This window comes from Geotrypetes seraphini, chromosome 2 (assembly GCF_902459505.1).
Source record: "Geotrypetes seraphini chromosome 2, aGeoSer1.1, whole genome shotgun sequence".
Taxonomy (NCBI): Eukaryota; Metazoa; Chordata; class Amphibia; order Gymnophiona; family Dermophiidae; genus Geotrypetes; species Geotrypetes seraphini.
The window spans coordinates 121,299,915-121,322,894 of NC_047085.1; the positions used below are offsets into that span (position 1 = coordinate 121,299,915).

The 22,980-nt window shown below is 43.3% G+C and overlaps 1 protein-coding gene across 11 annotated transcripts in view; it reads left to right on the forward strand.

Moving 5' to 3' along the window:
• ST18 (ST18 C2H2C-type zinc finger transcription factor) overlaps positions 1-22,980 on the forward strand; it is a 684,113-nt gene that overhangs the window by 626,566 nt on the left and 34,567 nt on the right. For 10 of the 11 annotated variants that reach the window (XM_033933682.1, XM_033933686.1, XM_033933681.1 and 7 more), the window contains 3 exons: positions 52-273; positions 17,022-17,110; positions 21,592-21,695. In XM_033933682.1, the coding sequence (XP_033789573.1) occupies positions 52-273; positions 17,022-17,110; positions 21,592-21,695 (415 nt within the window). The remainder of the gene's footprint in view (positions 1-51; positions 274-17,021; positions 17,111-21,591; positions 21,696-22,980) is intronic. The other variant, XR_004538340.1, reaches the window with a different exon arrangement.

Below are 22,980 nucleotides of genomic sequence, written 5' to 3' on the forward strand. Positions count from 1 at the left end.
TTCCCAGTTTGCCCAGTGATTAACAAAAATCTTTTGCTGTGTTTTCCATAGATGCCCAGTGGTTGGGTGTGACGGCCAAGGTCACATATCAGGTAAATACACCTCTCATCGCAGTACTTCAGGTTGTCCTCTGGCCACCAAGAGACAAAAAGAGAGCCCCCTTAATGGATCCTCGCTGTCCTGGAAACTGAATAAGCAAGAGCTACCACACTGTCCTCTGCCAGGCTGCAATGGCCTGGGCCACGTCAATAATGTATTTGTGACTCACAGAAGGTATCCTACTTTGCTTCCTTTCTCTTTTTAATTTTCTTTCCTTTTTATTTTTTAATTTGAACTATCAAAGCAACATCATCAACAATAAAAGTACCCCAGGAATGGGGTTCTATGCAATAAGACTGTTTAGCAACACAACAAATATCTGCAATGTATCATTGACTTAATATCCATGCTGAATCAGTCCCTTCAGATGTTAGCATGTACTAGCCTCATATAAATGGGGTGAAGTTCCATGCACATTAGGATTTAGCATGATAAAGCTGTGCTCCACGCATTATGTTTTGTATGCCTTTTAGTTCTTAGATTTAACCAACTGGGTCTTAGCAAAGGGAAAGAAAGGGCTTGATAGCCATCATGAAAGCTTTGGCTTCTTCTCTCCAATAATAACTCAACCACATCTCCCAGACCATCCCTAATATCAAGGCTCCTGTTTAAAGAAGTGCCTTCCTTCTTTCATGAAACTTTGTCAGTATTATGTATTGACTCAACATGAAGATCAAAGCTCCCATGAATCTTCCCCAGCATTAAGCCCCAACACAACACTAATGCCCAATGCTACCATGAAGACTGGAACCCCTAAACACTCATGAAAGCCCAATTCTCATTTCCCCCTTCCTCCCCACTTCTGGAAAGAATCTCTCCATGGTGTGATCTCATCTGGAATATTGCGTTCAATTCTGGTCTTCTTATCTCAAGATAGATATAGTGGCGCTAGATAAGGTTCAAAGAAGAGCGACCAAGATGATAAAGGGGATGGAACTCCTCTCGTATGAGGAAAGATTAAAATGGTTAGGGCTTTTCAGCTTGGAAAAGAGACGGCTGAGGGGAGATATGATTGAAGAATACAAAATCCTGAGTTGAGTAGAACGGGTACAAGTGGATTGATTTCTCACTCCTTCAGAAATTACAAATACTAGGGGACACTTGATGAAGTTACAGGGAAATACTTTTAAAATCAATAGGAGAAAATATTTTTTCCCTCAGAATAGTTAAGCTCTGGAATGCATTGCCAGAGGTTGTGGTAAGAGCAGATAGCGTAGGAAAGGTTTGGACAAGTTCTTGGAGGAAAAGTCCATAGTCTGTTATTGAGAAAGACATGTGGTAATCCACTGCTTGCCCTGAATCAATAGCATGGAATATTGCTACTTCTTGGGTTTTGTCCAGGTTTTAGTGACCACCATGAGATGGGCTACTGGGCTTGATGGACCATTGATCTGACCCATTAAGGCTATTCTTATGTTCTTAGGAATCTACAGGATCAATATCTCATAATATTGGTTGGTGAATACATGTTCAATGATCTCTTTTAGGGCTGCAGAGAGGTCAGAGTGCTTGGATATAACCATTCCCACCCCCACCCCACCCCCCTTTGCAGCATGGCTAGCAGACATGTCTGGGTGCTTAAACTATAGCCACAGGGTTAGAAGTAAAACAAGGTATTTTATTGATGTACAGAAAAGGGGTAGCCTGTTTTTTTCACAGTTGAGGAGAAATAAACAAGCAGTTTTTATTCTCAGGAATCGTCCTCATGGCCTGCTCCTGCAGGTCCACAGCATGCATTAGTCTGGCTCTCAAAAAAGACACTGTAAATAGCAGGTCTCTGGATTGGAGTGGCCAAGTTAAAGTTCTGTTCCAGTGTATTACTGTGTACAGTAGTCTGGATTATAGTTTTTTTTCCCCCATACACGTGGGAAACTTGCAGAAGGCATCAGATTCTTCAGCTCCCTCTCCTTGTGTCACTAAGCAGTGCCCTTCTCCCTCAGTTCTCCTGCAAGTGGGTTGCGAAAGTGTCTTTTATTCTGTTCTGCATCTGGTTTATTATTTTTGGATTTTTTTATCTGATTCTGTAAGGTTTTCCAGTGCCCAAGAGGACCCCCAATATTCCTGGGGGCATCTCTGCCTGGGAGAGATTCAGTCCCCTGGAAGCGTGATTCGCCCTTGGTTAATCAGGTACTTGAGTGCTGGCTGACTGGCCCCCATATTGGTCCTGAGGGATTTGCGAGTGCTAGCTACCCCCCCCCTCCCCGAATATGCATATGGAGCTAGTAGGGTCGAGGGTTTCAGGCTCTTGGAGCTTGACTAAAAGGCAATCCAAAGACATAAGCTTCTGGAGGATCTGCATTTTTGTCTGAAGCAGAAAATGTTCTCTAGTGCCCAGCTGCTGTGTGAAGCTGATGCAGGCAGGCACCTGTCAGGATTGTGAGTACAGCCTATTACTCTCTATGGGAGACATTGGAAAGGGGGTCTGAAAATCGACTTTTGGGAGGTTTCTGGGGTCAGGATTTAGGTTCATCAACTCCAAAAAACCCTTTTCTGAATTTTTGGCTTTTAATATTGCTTTCCCAGGCCATTTTTGGTGCTAGCATGCTGCCACAGCAACTCTCTTGGATTTTTCAGTCCAACTCCATCTGCCTCAAAAATACCTGTTTTACTCAAAATCATTAGAAATGGACTCCATGGGCTGTTTACCCCTATGCCATGCCAAATTTGTGATTCATTGATAGTGTAAATTACTAAGCATACATCGCTTCCTTTTGAAGGTGGAGTGATCTTGAAGAATACAGTACACAGGATCGGAGGGTGGATCTCGTGCTCATGAGGCAGTTTGAGGCTTTAGCTTTGGGTCCTAAGGCGGCAGCTGTGGCCTCATTTGTGGTGTGCGCTTTCCACAAGATGTTGCTTCAGGCTTTGGCTGTGGAGGAGGGCGCTTTGCCCCAAGTGTTACTTTTGGGGGTGGACTATGTAACTGATGCTCTATACAATGTGTTTGAAGTAATAAGCAAAGTCTCTGCTTGCTCTATTTTTGCCTACAGAATGCTTTGAATCAGACAATGGGCGGGTGATTCAGCATCTAAGGCAGGGGTAGGGAACTCTGGTCCTCGAGAGCCGTATTCCAGTCGGGTTTTCAGGATTTCCCCAATGAATATGCATGAGATCTATTTGCATGCACTGGTTTCAATGCATATTCATTGGGGAAATCTTGAAAACCCGATTGGAATACTGCTCTTGAGGACTGGAATTCCCTACCCCTGATCTAAGGCTACCTTAAGCAGACTATCCTTGAAAGGACAGATTATTTTCACCAAAGGATTGGACAACCTTATGGCCAGTGTCATGGACTGTTGTTCTAAGTCGTTGCCTGACAGTAGGCCACGTACCCAAGGGGGGTCAGGTAGGAGTTCCTTTTGTGGCTTCAGGATGTCTCACCAATTGGTAAACTCATCTGCACAGAGACCCTTTCACAGATCTCTGCAGAGGTTTGGAGGCTCCAAATGAGTGCAGACGTCAGGGTCCCACTCAGCAGCCTTCATCAAGAAGTCCCAATGATGCTAGGCCACAGCTTGAGCTTCCTCAAATAGGAGGGAGACTCTCTGAGTTATGGGAGGCCTGGAATCTAATTTGCTCAAACCAGTGGATCCTGGACGTCATTTGAGAGGATTAGAAGCTCAAATTTTGTTGTCCACTTCAGGATTTCTTTGTGGATTCCACAGCTAGAAGGCCAGAGAAAACGACCAAGGTCTTTGTCACTGTAAAACGCCTAATAGGAATTCAGACCATGGAGTCTCTCCCTTTTTAACATTTTTGTAAGTGAAGGGTTGACTGGTAAGATTTGCCGCTTTGCGGATAATACCAAAATCTGCAATAGAGTAGACACCCCTGATGGTGTGGAAAACATGAGGAAGGACCTAGCAAAGCTTGAGGAATCGTCTGAAATTTGGCATCAAAGATTTAATGCTAAGAAATGCAAGGTCATGCATTTGGGCTGCAGAAACCTGAGGGAATGGTACAATTTATGGGGGGAAGAACTTTTGTGCACAAAAGAGAAGTGGGGTTTGGGTATAATAGTATGTGATCTTATGGTAGCCAAACAGGTTGAAAAGACAACAGCGAAAGCTAGAAGGTTGCTTGGGTGCATAGGGAGAGGAATGGCCAGTAGAAAAAAGGATGTAATGGTGCCCCTATATAACACTCTGGTGAGACCTCATTTAGAACATACAGTTCTGGAGACTGCACTTTCAAAAAGATATAAACAGGATGGAGTCAGTCCAGAGGAAGGCAACTAAAATGGTTGATGGTCTACATCATAAGGCTTACAGGAACAGACTTAAAGAACTCAATATGTATACTTTGGAGGAAAAGTGGGAGGGGGGAGATATGATAGAAATATTTAAATATCTGTGTGGCATAAATACAGATGAGGCAAGTCTCAATTGAAAGGAAACTCCAGAGTGAGAGGGCATAGAATGAGGTTAAGAGGTGATAGGTTCAGAAGTAATCCAAGGAAATACTTTTTTATTGAAATGGCGGTAGATGCATGGAATAGACTCCAGGAGAGGTGGTAGAGGCAAAGACTGAGTCTGAATTCTAGAAAGCATGAAACAGGCACGTGGGATCTCTTAGGGAATAGTGGATGCTGTGGGGGCAGACTGGATGGGCCATTTGGTCTTTATCTGCCATTGTGTTTCTAGATTTCATCATGAAGACAGTTTTTATAGTAGCTATTACCTTAGCAAAAAGGGTTTCAGAACTTCAGGATCTCTCACATAGGGAGCCCTTCCTCAGGTTTACGGAGGCTGGAGTGTGTCTGCGCACTGTGCCTTCCTTTCTGCCAAAAGTGCTGTCGGCATTCTGTGTAAATCAGGAATTCCAGCTGCTGGCGTTTTCGGCTACAGGTGGTAAACAGCAACATAAGAATTTGGCATTGCTGGATGTCTGGAGAGTTCTTCTCTGTTACCTTGAGGTGACGAACCCCATGTATTTGTATTGACCACATGTAGTTGCCTGGGAAAGACAATCTCCAAGATTATTATTTCCAAATGGATGTTTCTGCGTATATTGACAGTGGTAAAGGCATTGAAGGCACATTTCACAAAAAGTGTGGCTTCGTCATAGGCAGAGTCCTGGGCTGTACTGCCCAATGAGATTTGTAAGGCAGCTACATGGACTACATTCCATACTTTTACAAAGTTTTACAGAGTGGACATGATAGCACAAAAGGATGCATCTTTTGGGTCCTCAGTGCCTCAAGCAGGTTCATCTGCCCTGTCCTAGATTTGGGGGACAGCTTTGATACGTTCCAATAGTCCAGACTACTTTACCCTTTGCACTGGAAGGGAAGATTAGGTTCTTACCTCAATAATCTGTCCAGTAAAGGAGTACAGTAATCTGGACAGCACGCCCTGCTTAAAGTTTCAGTTATATTGTTGAGTTGCAGATGCTTGTCTTTGGACAGCCAAAAGGTAAGAAAATGCTCATTAAAAGCTTATAACAAGCAAGAAATGCTGTATAAATTTCAATGCTGGTTACACTCAGGTAGGTGGGTTGTTATGTTCCATTTTGGTTATGCTATGTTTCCATTTGATTAATTACTTGTCTTGATTGTAGAGAAGAACAAAATTAACTTTGTTGGGAGTTCCCCATGTTTTCCTTGTTATTTCTCCTATTTAGAAGTTATCCATTGCTTTGGTACGAACTGAGGGAGAAGAGCACTGCCCAGTGACACACGGAGGCAGAGCTGAAGAATCTGTTTGATGCCTTCTGCAAGTTTCCTTCAAGAATGGAGATAAAATCTATAATCCAGACTACTGCACCTGTTTACTGGAAAGATTATCGAGATAAGAACCTAATCTTCCCTTTTTCAATATTCAGTTGGGCCTAACTTAGCCCTAAAATCCAAAGTTACACTTGTCAGCAGGATTTCAAGATAAATTTGGCCTACCTTAGCAGAGCTTCTGCAGCTTACAGTTCTGTGATGGAAGTGCCTCCCTGTTTGTTCTGCTTCTTCTTCACCCTCCTAACTCAGCTATTCTCTGCCTTAAGATAGCTAAGTTCCAGCTTCAGTGAAGAAGTGTCCTTAAGGAGGACTCCCTCACACCTCCTCTCTGAAATGCATAGTAAGGGATATATTCAGTATGAAGGTTGGATAGTGTCTGGCCCTCATGGAAGGTTTTGCATTAATTTGTATTAAGGTTTAATAAGGGATGTTGCTTTATGATGGGTTCTGATATTTGTTGATGGGGAAGGAGAATGGCCTTCATGTTGAGTTAAAGATTCATGATGTAGGAATTCTTGGATGGTCAGGGATTTCATATTTGAAGATTTACATGAGGGACAGGCCTTTATGTTGGATTAGATCTTATTTTAAGGAGTGCCTTCATGTCAGGCAGTCTTTTAATGAAAACAAGTCAGGCTCTTAATGAAGGATTCAGGGCATGGATTGGGGGTTCACAACATGGATCAAGAGTCAGGGCCAATTATATTGTGAAAATGACATCCTCCTTACTAACTAGCCCTATCACCTAACCTTTTCCAGCTAGCATATATGCTAATATTGTGGTCTTAACACAAATTTTTTTTTTTGAAGATGTAAACTAAATTTTAGTATAGGTTATAGGGTATAGGCCCCTTAGTGTTCCAAATTAAAATTTTTATTGAATTGATTTGGTAGAAATATAATGATCTGCCACACTCTTGGCAAGTCACTTAATCCCCCCATTACCCCAGGTTCAATAGATAGATTGTGAGCCCACTGGGACAGACAAGGAAAAATGCTTGAGTACCTGAATAAATTCATGTAACCCATTCTGAGCTTTCCTGGAGAACGGTATGGAAAATTGAATACATAAAATTTGATGAAGGAGGTTTTGCACATATATGCCAATATACAAAAGTAAATTGTCTCATAAAATCTACATGTGGAGTACTTATATATGACCCAGGTGTAGGTGTTGAGGAGGGGAGTTTGGGCTGAGCAAGGGTTGAGTCACAATGTACATGTAAAAGTTATAAAATACATACTTGTTCATGTATGTCAGTGTTGTGCATTTCTACCAGCTGCTGAACTGGTGTAAATGTATTTACATATGATTTCAACTGTTTTCTGCTAGTATTTGATAAAGACCATAAATGCCTTTATAAAATAGCATTAAAAAGGTACCTACTTAATCTCTCAACTTAGGCAATCTGTTATGAAATTTCTATAAAATGGGAGCTCACATTTATTCCTTTAGCAACTCTCCAGACCAGCATAAGGTTAATCTTACAAGCGGGTATATATCTCATCATGACCAGCAGGTGGAGACTGAGACAAAACTTTGGAACTGTACATATCATGTAACCCTCCATAATTACCTCAGTCTTCTCTCAGTCTCCAGCAGGTGTGGTGAGCTGTACCCATCTCCCTTGGTAAGGCTGTTGGAATTTGTTTAGGAATTTTTGTCCCTTTTTGTTGCTGGATTGAGCTTGGGTGGACCCTGTTTGGGTGTCAAACCTGGCGGGTCTCGAGCAGGGTCCCTCCCCCCACCTTCCTCCACCTCCCCACATTTTTGTAGAGGTGCCTCAACAGTAAGCCTTACCCCCTGTAAATTACTGTATTTTCAACTAACCGGCACTTTTCTTTCAGCTAGGTTGTGTATAGAGCAATTGAGCACTTCTCAGGGAGAGAGTTGCACAATTTGGTCCATGCGTGAGGCACTCACGGCCAGCCTCAAAACAGCTGTTCGGGCCGGTGCAGTTGTGGAAGTCTAATCAGCATCAGTTGCTGTTGTCCAAGGCTCCCCACCGCTAGTGCCTCGCAGCCAGCAGAGCTTTGCAGGGAAGCCCAGCCTTTTCCTGCCGCCCACAGAGGGATTTCCTATCAGCTGTGTTTTCTCTCAGCTGATGCCAGCTTTTGCCTGCTTTAGCAGCTGGGACAGTTCAGTCTTCTCAGCCACTACAGGCCCTGGAGGGGCTATTTTTGGCACGTTTTTTGCCGTTTTTCCTCCGATAGCCCCTCCATCTTGTATTAACATAACAGGGACAGGTTACAGCAGGTTCCCCTGCTGGGGCAGGGAGTCCCATGGGGCTGCTGGGGGAGTTTTTCCCCCTCATTTTCTTTTTGCTTTGTGTAAAGCATATAGGCGGCCGGGGGGTCATACTTGTGTCCAGCAGGTCTCGGGGGTTTGTTCCTTCTGCACCTCCTGATGTTTTGACCCCTTAATTATTTTCACATCCCTATTCCTCCTCCCACGTCCAGGTACCCGCATACTGCTTCGGACGAGGACTTGTTGTCTGAGGAGAGTTTTAACTAATGCATGAGGACCTGGACCCTTAAGGACACCTCCAGGATCCTCTCGAGGAGACGGCCACTGGTACCAGGGACTTGTTTTTTTCCGTCTACCAGCGAGGAGGCATTTGAGGTGTGCCTTTTTCAGATGGACAAGCTATCAGATCTGATTCAGCAGATCTCCTCAGTGTTGCGCTTTGAGGAGGCACCACCTGTGACCCCGATTGTGGAGGACCCTCTTCTTTGGGGGATTTCCTCTGCTTCCCTCTCTTGTCCAATACATCCAGATTTTATTTCTGGATTTTATCCTGGCGCATTGGACTTCGCCGGAGGCGTCTTTTCGGTTTGCACGCTCCTTGGCTTGTTTGTATCCCTTCCTGGTAGGGGATAAAGCTACTTTAAAGTTGCCAGTGATGAATGCGGTGGTCTCAGCTATTGCTACGCGGCATACTGTGCCATCAAGGGCAGTTCTGTCTTAACAGACTCTGAGCGTAAGTTGGAGACCATTCTTAATCACAATTTTGATGTCTGTCTTGGGGGTCCAGGCAGCTGTTTGTGCAGGACTGGTACTCGGGCCATGTTTCGGTGGGCCGAGCAGGTCCTTGATAATGAGTCTGATGGTCAGGAGGTGGCAAAGATTCAGTTGGCCCTCTCTTTCCTCTCAGATGCCCTCTATGACTTCTTGCGGTCATCTGCTAAATCCATAGCTGCACTTTGGACCTTCTGGCTTCGGGCTTGGTTCACGGACGAAGTGTCCATGTCTAAACTCTCTAAATTTTCTTTTTTCGGGGGTCCTTGTTGTTTGCCAGAGGTTTTAGACTAGTTAGTTCAAACTCTTATGGACTCTAAAGTGCCCTGCCTGCCTGAAGACAGTACTTGCCAAGCTCTTCAAGGTGGCACTGCTCAGGAAAGTCTGCGAGATTTCTGTAGGTACCACCACCCTGAGCGTGGGACTGCTCCCTACCCGACCTCTGATTTTGCCAGGGGTTGTTTCTTTCACCGAATGCAGTCCTGTCGGGCCTGTCGGGAAGCTGAGAATCCCTCCATCAGTTCCCCTGCTGTCCGTCCTCCCAATGACTCTGTGCCTGCGCCCCCTCTGGTTCCAGTGGGTGCTAGGCTGGAGGTAATTCGGGACGGTTCTGCTCTGTAGTTTGCTCATTCCCTGCCAGATCATTTTCTAGCTTCTCCTTGTCATGCACCGTGGAAGAAGCAGGTTTTTCACAAGATCCTTAAGATTGCTAGTTCTCAGAGCTGTGGTTCCAGTGCCCCCTCAGGAGTTGGGCACCGGCAGGTACTCGATTTACTTTGTGGTGCCCAAGAAAGAGGGGACTTTTCGGTCCATCTTAAATTTGAAGGGGGTCATCAGGGCTCTCAAAGTTCTGTCTTTTCACATGGAGACACTGCAATTGGTGATTCTGGAGGTTCAGCCGGAGGAGTATCTATTCTCTCTCGACCTGATAGAGGCCTACTTGCACATTCCAATCCGGACCTCTCATCAGCGCTTCCTTCATTTTGTGCTCTTGGGCCAGCACTTTCAGTTCTGTGCACTCCCTTTTGGTCTGGCCATGGCTCCCCGGACATTCACCAAGGTGAATGTCGCAGCAGCCTTGCGGACAGAAGGCATTATGGTGCACCCTTACCTAGACGACTAGTTGATTCACGCAAAATCCTTCCAGGAGAGCACCCGGGTCACGGCTCGGGTGGTGGAGTTCCTCCAGTCACTGGGCTGGGTTGTCAACCTTGCCAAGAGCCAGTTGGCCCCCTCGCAGCACCTGGAGAATCTTGGGGTGGTGTTCAACACCTCTTTGGGGAAGGTCTTCCTCCCAGAGACCAGGGTAAGCAAATTACACTCTCAAATTTGCCTGCTTATGGCGTCCTGGTGTCCTCGGGCACAGGATTTCTTCCAAGTCGGCTTCCCTCGATGTGGTGAGGTGGGCTGGGGCCCACATGCGTCCTCTTCAGTATGCCCTGCTTCGGAGGCAGTCACCCCAGAACCTCAGTCTAGATCACCCTGTTCCTCTGAGGGGCTTGGCTAGCTCCAGTCTTCGTTGGTGGCTCCAAACCTCCCATCTTGTTCAAGGAACGAGTCTGGATCAGCCACAGTGGACGGTGCTTCTCAGTTGGGGATCTCTGTGTCTAGATCACTCAGCTCAGAGCACCTGGTCCACAGAGGAAGCGTCCTGGTCAATCAATGTTCTAGAAACCAGAGCCATCCATCTGGCGCTGTTAGCCTTCCACTCTTTCTTGTCAGGCAAATCAGTCCGGTTTCTGTCAGACATTGCCACAGTGGTGGCCTATGTCACTTGTCAGGGGGCACCAAGAACACTCAGGTGGTACAGGAGGCGGCTCTGCTCATGCTCTGAGCAGAGTTGCATCTTCAGGACATCTCAGCCTCCCACATAGCCGGAGTGGAGAATGTTCAAGCAGACTTCCTCAGTCATCACATGTTAGATCCTGGAGAGTGGTGTCTAAGCCACGTGGCCTTTCACTTGATAGTGCAGTCTTGGGGTCAGCCCCTAATGGACCTGATGGCCACAGGAGTTAACGCCCAAACTTCCCACTTCTTCAGTCATCGCAGAGACGGTCAGGCCGAGGGTCAGGATGCTCTGGTTCAACCATAGCCAACGGAGGATCTGTTGTATTTGTTCCCTCCGTGGCCATTAGTGGGCAGAGTTTTTCTGCGCATTGTTTGTCACCCAGGCCTGGTGGTTCTGGTGGCTCCAGATTGGCCCAATGTCCATGGTATACAGATCTGGTGCGGCTTATGGTGTCAGATTCTTTTCCTCTGCCTCTTTTGCCCGATTTTCTGACTCTGAGCCCCATTCCCCTGTTCGATCAGGCTCCCTTTTTTTGTCTTACAGCTTGGCTCTTGAAAGGGAACACCTAGGTAGAAAGGGGTATTCAGATAATATGATCTTCTCTCTCTTGGGGTCCCGCAGACTTTCCACTTCTCAGGCTTATTTGCGGGTTTGGCGTATATTTGAGGAATGGTGTACGGTGTGGGGAGTGGTGGCTTTTCGCTCTACCCTGGTTAACATCTTAGAGTTCTTGCAGGATGGCCTGGACAGGGGCCTGGCTCCCCGGTTTCAGCTTGCAGCCCTTTCAGCCTTTCATGGGTTATTACAGGATCAGCGTCTGACTGCCATTCCTGATGTCATTTGCTTCTTGCAGGCGGCCATCTGTTCCCTCTTGGATTTTGAATCTGGTCCTGTCCGGGCTTGTGCGCCCCCGTTTGAGCTTTTGGGTGCCTGCACATTGAAGGACCTTACTCTTAAGGCAGTCTTCTTGGTGGCTATTACTTCTGCTAGACGTTTTTCAGAGCTGCAGGCTTTCTCTTGTAGGTCTCCTTCCTGGAGTTTTTCTAGGGAGCGGGTAGTGTTGAGGCCTGTTCCTTCCTTTCTGCCAAAGGTAGTTTCTCCTTTTCATGTCAATCAGTCTGTGGTCCTCCCGGTCCTGGGTAGTCGGGCAGGTTCTTCTGAGCAGAAACAGTAGCGCAGATTGGATGTTGATCGAGTCCTTTGCGCCTACTTGTGGAGGACCCAGAAAATCAGGAAATCAGATCCTCTTTTTCTCCTTATAGCGGGTCCTCGTTGGGGGAATGGCGCTTCCAAGGCTACCATTGCATGCTGGATCAAGGAGACTATTGCTTCCACTTATCTTCTTCAGAAAAAGACTGTTCCAGAATTTCTCAAGGCTCATTCTACTCACGGGCAGGCAGCTTCATTGGCTGAGTTTTCGTTGGTGCCTCCTCTGGATATTTGTAAGATGGCGGTCTGGTCTTCTCTACATTCTTTTGTCAGACACTATCATGTAGACATTCACGCGCGTCAGGACGCGGTGTTCGGTGCACACATTCTGGTGTTGGTCCTTCGGGGGTCCCACCTATGATGGGGACTGCTTTGGTACGTCCCGCTCGTAAGATTAACCCTATGCTGGTCTGGAGAGTTGCTAAAGAAGGAGAAATTTGGTTCTTACCTTCTAATTTACTTTCTTTTAGCCTCTCCAGACCAGCATAGGACCTATTGTCGTGTTCTTGCATGCAGATTTTCATTTTTCAGTCGGTTTCTAGTATTTTTCTAGGGCTGGGGAGATTAAGAACAGTGGCTGTAGCTTGGCTGACGTAGCTGGCGAGCTGTGGGGACCTTTGCTATTTGCATTTGTTCCTTTGCATTTTCCAACAGCATTTCTGTTTTTATTTGTGGATACTCCTGTTTAGAGTTTTGTTTATTTTTCTGTATATAGTTCTAAGTTCTGCTTGGCTATTCGGCAGACTGAGGTAATTAGGGAGGGGGGGTCACATGATATGTACAGTTCCAAAGTTTTGTCTCAGTCTCCACCTGTTGGTCATGATGAGATACCCGCTTGTAAGATTAACCCTATGCTGGTCTGGAGAGGCTAAAAGAAAGTAAATTAGCAGGTAAGAGCCTAATTTCTCTATACTTAATACGCAAAATGCCCCCCTAGGCATTCCCACCCCCTTCCCAAAGTGACCCCAAACTATCCCTCCCAACCTGACTATCCGCCTAGTAGATGAACCACTCATTCAGCCCCTTATTCCACTCTCTTGAATGCCCTAAAGGCCGACTATACTTGAAAAGCAGTATATCCTTATACAGAAAGATGATCCCTAATACTGCAAGACTACTGCTAGGGGTCACTGGCAAAACATTGGATTATGGCATGGTGAGGGTAGGAGCAATTCGGCATTGCTCCTGCCCAGACCACTCCTCACCAAGTGTGGTAAGCCCAGGAGGCATTTAAGAAGGTAGGAAGAGGAGTTGGGGGTTTTCAGGCCTTGGAAGTGGTTTATGGTGGAGGCTGACACTAGGGGTGGCTAATCGGGCTAGGGGTGATGGTTAAGGGGTCACTATGAGGAGGAGAGCTTGCTGAAGGGGATATCCTAAAAGGGAATTTTGCTTGTGCAAGAGGGGCTCTATTGCCAATCATGTTTATGCTGGTGCCAGGTCTCTTTACACTGTGGCCAGGGAGCATTGGGATGCAGCTTGGTGGCCTAGTGTTCCTGGGCCAGTGGACTGTGTGTGAGGTGGCTTCTGAGGCAGCATTAGTTCTTTACCATGGAATTTGTAACCTGCAGTACAGGATACTACAGGTTGGTGACTTCCGTGATATACCAAGTGGCAGTAAAAGCTTGCCTTTTACCACACCTTAATAACTTGCCTCTAACTGGTTCTATTAATGTTCTAGTTGATATTTTGGGCCAAAACAGACTCAATAAGTAAAGATTATGCTTCAAAAGACTTTCTAACCCAATGGTGCAATGAATAATGAGATTATGGACAATATGGCACCTAAATATAGGAAAAATAGAATCAAAAGACAAGCACACAAATGATTTGATAATGAACTACTGCAACTAAAGAGACAGTGTAGGAAATTAGAAAGAGACTGGATGAAGGACCATAGACTAAAACTAAACACAGAAAAAAACAAGGTTCCTATTAATGGAGAATGATTAAACAACCTACAGCAACCAACATGAAAATTAACTTCCTAACATACTCACTAGAATCCACACTAAAATTATTAGGGATCACTATAGATAGACGTGGCTCTCTTCAATTACAGACCAACATTGTTGTTCAAAAATCCTTCATATCAATGCGCAACCTAAGACACATATGCAAATTTTTTAAAGAACCACAATTTTGTCTCCTAGTACAATCCCTAATCTTGGGAATACTGGATTATTGCAGCATCTTGTACCTACCATGTCCGGTATCAATGTTAAAACAGTTGCAAACTATACAAAATACAGCACTAAGATTAATCTGTTCCATGAATAAATATGACCACATAACACCAGCCTACCTAAAAACACACCTGCTCACAGTGAAAGGCCAAATCTTATTCAAATTCTATTGCCTGTTGTTTAAAATACTACAGGGCTATGTCCCAATTTATCTAAACAATAGACTCACACTGAAAGAGGCAAAAAGACCCTAAAGAAACATGAATCCCTTTTCTTATCCCTCAACCAAAAAAACAAAAAGCTAAAAAAAATTAGAAGGCCTACTGTTATTCCAAGCAGCAAAACTAGATAAAGAGTTTGTCAGAATGTTAGCTGCCATATCAGATTATAGAATATTCTGGAACAAAATCAAAACGATGTTATTTAGGAAATATGTCTTGCAATACTAATCCAATGTCTGTCTAATAATAAGCTTTGAAATGTAATTTTCTTGAAATGTCCAGATACCTCTTATCTGTCTAGAACTGAAAGATTAAGGCAGAATAGAAGTCAATAAACGTAATGTAATAAGAAATCACTATCATGCCTGAGTTTTTATTTTAAGGCTTTGCCTTCCCATAGACATTACCATTAGTACTTGTAATGCTGATCATTGATATCAGTGGGTTTTTACACTATATATAGGTGTGTAATACTGTCAGCTATGTTTGCCACATCTAGTAAGTGTTTGTTTCTCTGTTGTGGAAATTAGAGTTGTATTTGCTACAGATCCATTTCTCCTTCATGGGTCTACCTTAGAGTAGGCCTTTCCAGCTTGTCCTTGTGACCCTATCATCAATTAAGTTCTCAATACACGTAGGATAAAATTACATGGATTGGAGACCCAATGTATATGCAAACTTAGGTCATATTCATTATGGATATCCTGAAAACTAAACCTAATGGGGGAACCCTAGGACAGGTTTGAGAATTCTGCCTTAGGGCACTATGCTTCCCAATTCTCCTATCAGTCATTATGCACTTCTAGAGGTTAATTTTAGAAATCTTTTTTCACATCTGAAACCTCTTTTGCAAGCAAGATAAAGCTTTTTATAAAGTAGCACCATCACACATGCATAAAGAGTGCATGCACAGCTAGTATGTGCCTGTTGTGATGTGATTTGTCTATAGGCATTCCCAGGGATATAGTTTGGACAGAATAGACGAAGGGTTGCAGTGTATGCATATACTGTATGTTTATCAAATATAACAACCTCTGGACACCCAGATTCTGTTACAGAATACTAACATAACTCAGTTTTTCTACACCTTACTGGTACATGCCCACAGTTGCAGCAGGCATAGTCCTGACGTAACCTGCATGTAAATGTGTAAATTACAGTATTTGATAATTTGTATGCATAAGAGGGAGCCCTGTTCATGATCTGCCCATATATAACCCCCTTGTATTTATGTGCCATGCCACTAACGCATATCATTACAGAATAGCACTTGCGTGCCTTGCTGGCAATTTCACAGGGCAGCTGAATCCAAGAGATTATGCCAAGAGTCAACAAGCATTCCAGCAAGGGGCACAGAATTGCGGCAGCCTAGTTTATAGAATTGCTCTTATAGAGATAAATTCTCTACAGGTCATGTAAAGTTAGGTGTTACGATGCTGCTCACTAAGCAGTTAGACTTATAATTATCATTATAGGATACTAGCGTAAGTCCAGTTATGCACCAGTATTTGAGTGCAGTGGCCTACACATCTCAGTGGCTGGTGTAAGTGTCCATGATTAAATATTTATTTTAGGTATTGACATACCGCCTATCAAGGTTATCTAAGCGGTTTATAATCAGTTGCATGTGTCATTGTCATGACTCTAGAAGCTTAGTCCAAAATGTCCCTCCCATGTGTCCCCCCTTACACTTACATACTATAGATTTTACATGCGTAAATGCAAATTAGTACCAAGTGGTGTTAGTTAACACCAATTATTGGTTGTTAATGCCAATTAGTGCCTAATTTACTAACTAAGTTACATAGGTAACTGCCTTTAGTCAATAAGGTAGGTGCACAACTTTATGCACTAAGCATTGGAATGTGCATACAAGATTATTGAATTTGGGGGAATAGAGTTCATGCAAACATAACACCTTTGTTACAGGTGTAATTAGATATATCAGCATTTCTACACTTTTGGGGCTGGATCTTAAAATAGGTGTCTTTTTGGTCCTTTACTACTACTACTACAATTTATTATTTACAAAGCATCCTTGCATGAAGAGCATACAATCTAATTAAGACAGACATAGGACAAGTTCACTTATACATATGGGGGAAATACTGTATAAGGGACTACAGGTAGGTGAATAAAGAGGGAATGCAACAGATATTGGTGCTTTAAAAGTTGTCAGAGTAGGACATAAATGCAGTTTCAAAAAAGTGTTTTTTTTAGCCTGGATTTGGATACCACAGGAGAAGGGGCCCTGACGCATTGAGTCAGGCAGGATGTTCAAGGCATAAGGCACAAGCAAGACAGAAGGGACGGAGTTGGCAGTAAAGAAGGGCATCGATGAGAGACTCACTTGATGAACGGAGCTTCTAGGGCAGAGTATAGGGAGAGACAAGGAAGAAGAGATACTGAGGAGCTGCAGAATAAATATACTTGTAGGTCTGTAAAAGGAGTTTGAACTGTAAGTGGAGACGGACAGGGAGCCAGTGAAGCAATTTGAGGAGAAGGGTAACGTGAGCATAACGACACTGGCAGAATACGAGGAAAATCAATAGCCTACTCTTTAATAGTATTGACCACGGACAATGAAGACATAAATAAGAGGGGAAAAAATTCTGCAGCTGTTTCTCAAGCCTGCCATTATGTCAGTGAATCTGAAATGTGTAAAGCAATTTCAAAAAAATGCAATCTCTGAATATTGTAAAGACCTGTTTGAGAGAGTGACTGATCACAGGAGCCATGTGACATTTTTTATATCATTTGTTTTCTTTAGTTTGTCTGGGTGTCCTCTGAATGCACAGGCCATAAAAAAGGGAAAAATGTCAGATGAGCTGATGCCTGTCAAACTTAAAGCAAATGGTGGTAAGAAGGTCATATTTAAAGTAACTTTTTTTCATATTGAAAAGTTGGATAGATGTATGTAGGGTTACCATATGGCTCCAGAAAAAGGAGGACGGATTAAGACATCCAGATTTTACTTCCATTGTGGAAGTAAAACCCAGATGTCTCAATCTGTCCTCCTTTTTCTGCAGCCATTTAGTAACCCTAGATGTATAATTTTAAAATAAGGCAAACTAGATTGTATGACTTGTGGAATAGACAGCGTGTTATAAAGTGTGGGAAGACAAATTCCACAGTATCAATAAAGGAAGACATTCACAAGATTTAGACACCTAATTTACAGGCTGATTTAGAAAGCTGCAGGTAAACCTACACGAAGATGCCTACTTCTACCATGAGCATAATATGGCGCTTGCAGAATGCTAAGTGTATGCAAATTTTATGTATGCAGAACTTACATACAAATTGTGGGGGGAAAGCCTGCTGGATGAATGCACACAAAGGTTTAGAAAAAAAGTGTCAGCACACTTCATCTTCCATTCTTCTGCACATAAATTATCAGCTTCACAAAAATTTCTTGCATGTAAAATTTTTGCAAGGTTGATATTTATGTACAGAAGAACAGTCTCTGATATGTGCTGATGCTTTCATTTTTATTCTGATATGTGCACATGCCTCCGTTACCTCATTTCAGTCTTTTAAACTTGCAAGCACTTCTGTTTGCAGAAGAAGACAAAACTGGCAGTTAAATCTTAAAACTACCATTAAATCTCTGCTAACCCTTCTGTACTGCCTTGGTCCTGGAAAAAAATTTCTCATGTTGTTCATGTGGCAAAATCCACTGATTCCTTCTGTGCATTGCCCTTAATACTCAATGGACTCATTACTATACTGTATATTTTAATGCAATGTGTGTCTGTCTTCTGGGCAAATTACCATCTGTGCTCAATCCCTCTCTGTATTGATCAGCCATTAACATTCTTGCATAACCCATAGGGATGTCCAGAAAACCTAAAGTTGGAGAAACTTTACTAACTGAAGTTTTTCCCATTAATTTATATGTGCTTTCATAAGAACATAAGCAATGCCTCTGCTGGGTCAGACCTGAGGTCCATCGTGCCCAGCAGTCCGCTTGAATGATTTGGACAGGATCAAGTCATATGGGTGTGTGCTTAACTGGTTCACAGGGGGTCAGGAGAGATGATTGCGTCACTTGGGGGGGTCTAATATCCCATTATATAGCTCCCAGCCAATATTCAGCCAGGACCCTCATAAGCATCTGATGCAGGTCTTGTCTGACTGTTGGCCAAGACCTGCATAAGGTCTGGCAGCTTAGACATGTGTAGTCATACCTGTAACATAGTAGATGACGGTAGATAAAGACCCAAATGGTCCATCCAGTCTGCCCAACCTGATTCAATTTAAATTTTTTAAATTTTTTGTTCTTAGCTATTTCTGGGCAAGAATCCAAAGCTCTACCCGGTACTGTGCTTGGGTTCCAACTGCCAAAATCTCTGTCAAAACCTACTCTAGCCCATCTACACCCTCCTAGCCATTGAAGCCCTCCCCAGCCCATCCTCCCCCAAATGGCCATATACAGACACTGACCATGCAAGTCTACCCAGTGCTTGCCTTAGTTCAATATTTAATATTATTTTCTGATTCTAGATCCTTTGTGTTCATCCCACGCTTCTTTGAACTCAGTCACCATTTTTCTCTCCACCACCTCTCTCGGGAGCGCATTCCAAGCATCCACCACCCTCTCCATAAAGTAGAATTTCCTAACATTGCTCTTGAATCTACCACCCCTCAACCTCAAATTATGTCCTCTGGTTTTATCATTTTCCTTTCTCTGGAAAAGATTTTGTTCTACGTTAATACCCTTCAAGTATTCAAACGTCTGAATCATATCTCCCCTGTCCCTCCTTTCCTCTAGGGTATACATATTCAGGGCTTCCAGTCTCTCCTCATACGTCTTCTGGCACAAGCCTCCTATCATTTTCATTGCCCTCCTCTGGACCGCTTCAAGTCTTCTTACGTCCTTCGCCAGATATGGTCTCCAAAACTGAACACAATACTCCAAGAGGGGCCTCACCAATGACCTGTTCAGGGGCATCAACACCTTCTTCCTTCTGGTTACACCTCTCTTTATACAGCCCAGCATCCTTCTGGCAGCAGCCACTGCCTTGTCACACTGTTTTTTCGCCTTTAGATCTTCAGACACTATCACCCCAAGGTCCCTCTCCCCGTCCGTGTATATCAGCTTCTCTCCTCCCAGCATATATGATTCCTTCCGATTATTAATCCCCAGATGCATTACTCTGCATTTCTTTGCATTGAATTTTAGCTGCCAGGCATTAGACCATTCCTCTAACTTTTGCAGATCCTTTTTCATATTTTCCACTCCCTCTTCGGTGTCTACTCTGTTACAAATCTTGGTATCGTCTGCAAAAAGGCACGCTTTTCCTTCTAATGCTTCAGCAATGTCCCTCACAAACATATTGAACATGATTGGCCCCAGCACCGAACCTGAGGGACTCCACTACTCACCTTTCCTTCCTCCGAGCGATTTCCATTAACCACCACCCTCTGGCGTCTGTCCAACAGCCAGTTTCTAACCCAGTTCACCACTTTGGGTCCTAACTTCAGCCCTTCAAGTTTGTTCAAGAGCCTCCTATGAGGAACCGTATCAAAAGCTTTGCTGAAATCTAAGTAAATTACATCTAGCATATATCTTCGATCCAGCTCTCCGGTCATCCAATCAAAAAAAATTCAATTAGGTTCGTTTGGCACAATTTACCTTTTGGATATTCAATATTAGTTTCCAGACCTGGCATTAAATATCCAGGCCTAATTTAGCCAGCCGCAGTCAGCATTTAAATGCTGATTATTGCCAGCTAATATTGACCAGCAAGATTTTAATATTTGTCAAAATTTTAAATAGTTCTTCCCCTCTTTCATTTTCCTTAGATGATTATTCCAAAGTTCAGGTGTTACCTACCAAATTCCCATTTCAAACTGTATACTAGTTCTCTGGATAACTTAATTCAATACCTCCCTATAGTGTTATGCTCCCATTACAGTATAACATATATGAAACAGTTTTACCCAGAGGTAATTAGGCCCCATGTGAAGCACCAATTCAGGACCAGATTCAATCCAACTGATTCCCTAAGTAAAGCCCAACAGTCATGTTCTTCAGCCTTTCCATTGCTTATTTGAAAAGACATTAAAAGTTAAATGCTAAGAAATATCACCCTGAATAGGCCTGCTATTAAGCAAGATTGGGCCTGGCTAGTACCTGGAGGGGAGACCACTGGGAATATTGGGTGCTGTAGGCTGAGGAGGCAACAGCGACATAGTACAGCTGCACACTGCGCAGGAGAAGGCAATGGTAAACCACTCCTGTACTCTGCTGTGAAACATCACAGGATGGATTCCTCACTGTGCATGTTACCATGTCGGTGGCCAACTCAGTGGCATAATCCATCAAATTCCCCCACAAATTCATGGTTCGCGAATCGCAGACTCACTCATTCTCAGTCTGCTCCAACCGCCTCTTCTTGTAGTAAAGTTGGGCTACACCAATCAGGAGCTGCGTGTCAAAGCCCGACTTTACTACAGGAAGAGGCAATCGGAGCACACCGCGAGTGATTTTCTTCACCTGCCGACTCTCCAGCTGCCCTCTCCTGCCTCTCCAGCTGCCCTCTCCTGTCTCCCCTGCCTTTTGACAGGTGAAAAACCGCATTTGCAGTTTTTCAAAATTCGTGGGGGTTCCTGGAATAGAACCCCATGAATTTCAGGGGAGTACTGTATACAGTATATATAGATGTGGCAGTTGGCATTGAAAGAAGGGGGGAAAATTCTGTGGTGTCCTCTTTCCATTGATGCCATAAGCACATGCTTATTTTGGGTAATGATTAATCCAGGACTGAAACAACACTTTAAATTTTACTCTGGCATCTAGAGGAAGCCACATAAAGAGCACAACTTTTTGGGAAACCCTGACTCAACAGGAAGTTCTTGTCACCATCTTTGCAGCTAAGTTCTGAACATGTTGTAACCATGAAACTAGTGTTAGGGCAGACTAACAAACTACTTTACTTGCATTTGCTGTTCTAAAAGGTTAAGGACTGAAAAACAAATGGAGCTTGGTATACCAAACAAATTTTTCACTAAACCTTTATAACCATTGCCTCAACTTGTTATTCCATGGTTAAAACTGTGCAGGATTACTCCCAGATTATGAACTTTTGATGAAAAGCAATATCATAGTCTATCCGCGGGTTCAAAACCCACAGAATCTCAATTTTTTCAACCTTTTAGGAAAAGGACCACCTCGTATAACTTTGTATTTGGTCATACATTTTTTTATTTATGCATTGTTTTATTGCATTCATTAACGCTTTCATGTATTCAGAATCAGAAATATGTTAATTTTACTATTTCTATTTTATGATTATTTTTAGTGTATGCCATTTGACCCACTGCTTTCCTTCTAGGGGTTGAAAGTGATGAGGACATTAGACAATTAGATGAAGAAATTAAAGAATTGAATGAATCAAACTTGAAGATTGAAGCTGACATGAAGAAACTACAGACCCAGGTTTGAAAAGAAGTACAAATTTTAAACAACCCAAACTAAGGGCTCCTTTTACTAAGGTACGCTAGTGTTTTTAGTGCACGCACAAGATTAGTGCGTGGTAGCTGAAAAATTACCGCCTGCTTAAAAGGAGGCGGTTGTGGCTAGTGCACGCGGCATTTTAGCGCACCTTTGTAAAAGGAGCCCTAAGTCATTTTAGAAGCATCTAGACTTGTAAATGGCAACATTTACACATCTAGATTGTATATATACCATACCATACTGTTTCTTATACCCCACAAATTTCAACAAGGAATCATTGCAGTTTACAATAAGATTTGGAAGTCAATCATTACAATTAACAAATTCAAGAATCTTAAATGGATAAATATTATGTGAATTACAAGAAAAAGAAATATAGTCTAACATTTTCCTGAAACTGTAGTAAGAGGGGAGCTGATGAAAATATAAGGGTATGCTCTGTTGGGTCATTTGTATTTTAAACATTGTTTGGTTTTTATCTTGTGGGGTCACCTGTGACTATATACATCCTTTGTGGATAGTTTTTAAGATTATTGTTTTTAAGTTGCTTATTAAACTACAAAGTTTTAAATCTGATATTCTGTTCCACAATTTTTTTGATGTTTTGCTTCAACACATAGAACCCCTGGGACACAGAGATTTTAAGGGGCATAAAGCACTCCTAAAAAGACATTCATTTTCTGTATTACAATAAAAAGCCATGTCCATATTTTTAAAAGAGTCCCTCTCAGCTTTTGCATCTGTCTTTAGGAGCATGCAGGCACCAGCTCCCAGTTTAGGTCTATATCAAAGGACAGATGCAAAGCCTGATAGATACCCCCTGCCTCTCTTGTAAGATTGCCACTAGAAGCCAGTATTGCCATTTTGAGCCTGGGCACCTAATTGGACAAGAGTGAATGAGGATTGTTTCTGCTACCACTAGATATCAGAAAGAGCCCCATTAAGAGATGGGGAGTTAAAATCATGGCAGACCACTATGGAGGCAATTAAATAACAAGACATTTAGAATTAGGCATCTGGAGGGCAAGTGACAGAAATCTACCCTATAGAGGAAAGTGGGTGCCTACTTTTCTTTACAAAATACTAGCATAATCAGGTACATATGCCCGTAGCTTTCAGGTGCAATCACTTACATCTGCTGTAGAGCTAGTATAGGTGTGAGTGCCTAAGTGTGGCAGATACATGTATAACTTACACTATTCTGTAAGATAAGAGTATAAGTGGGAGCTCTACCTATGTTTTGCCAATGATCTGCCCTGCATATGCC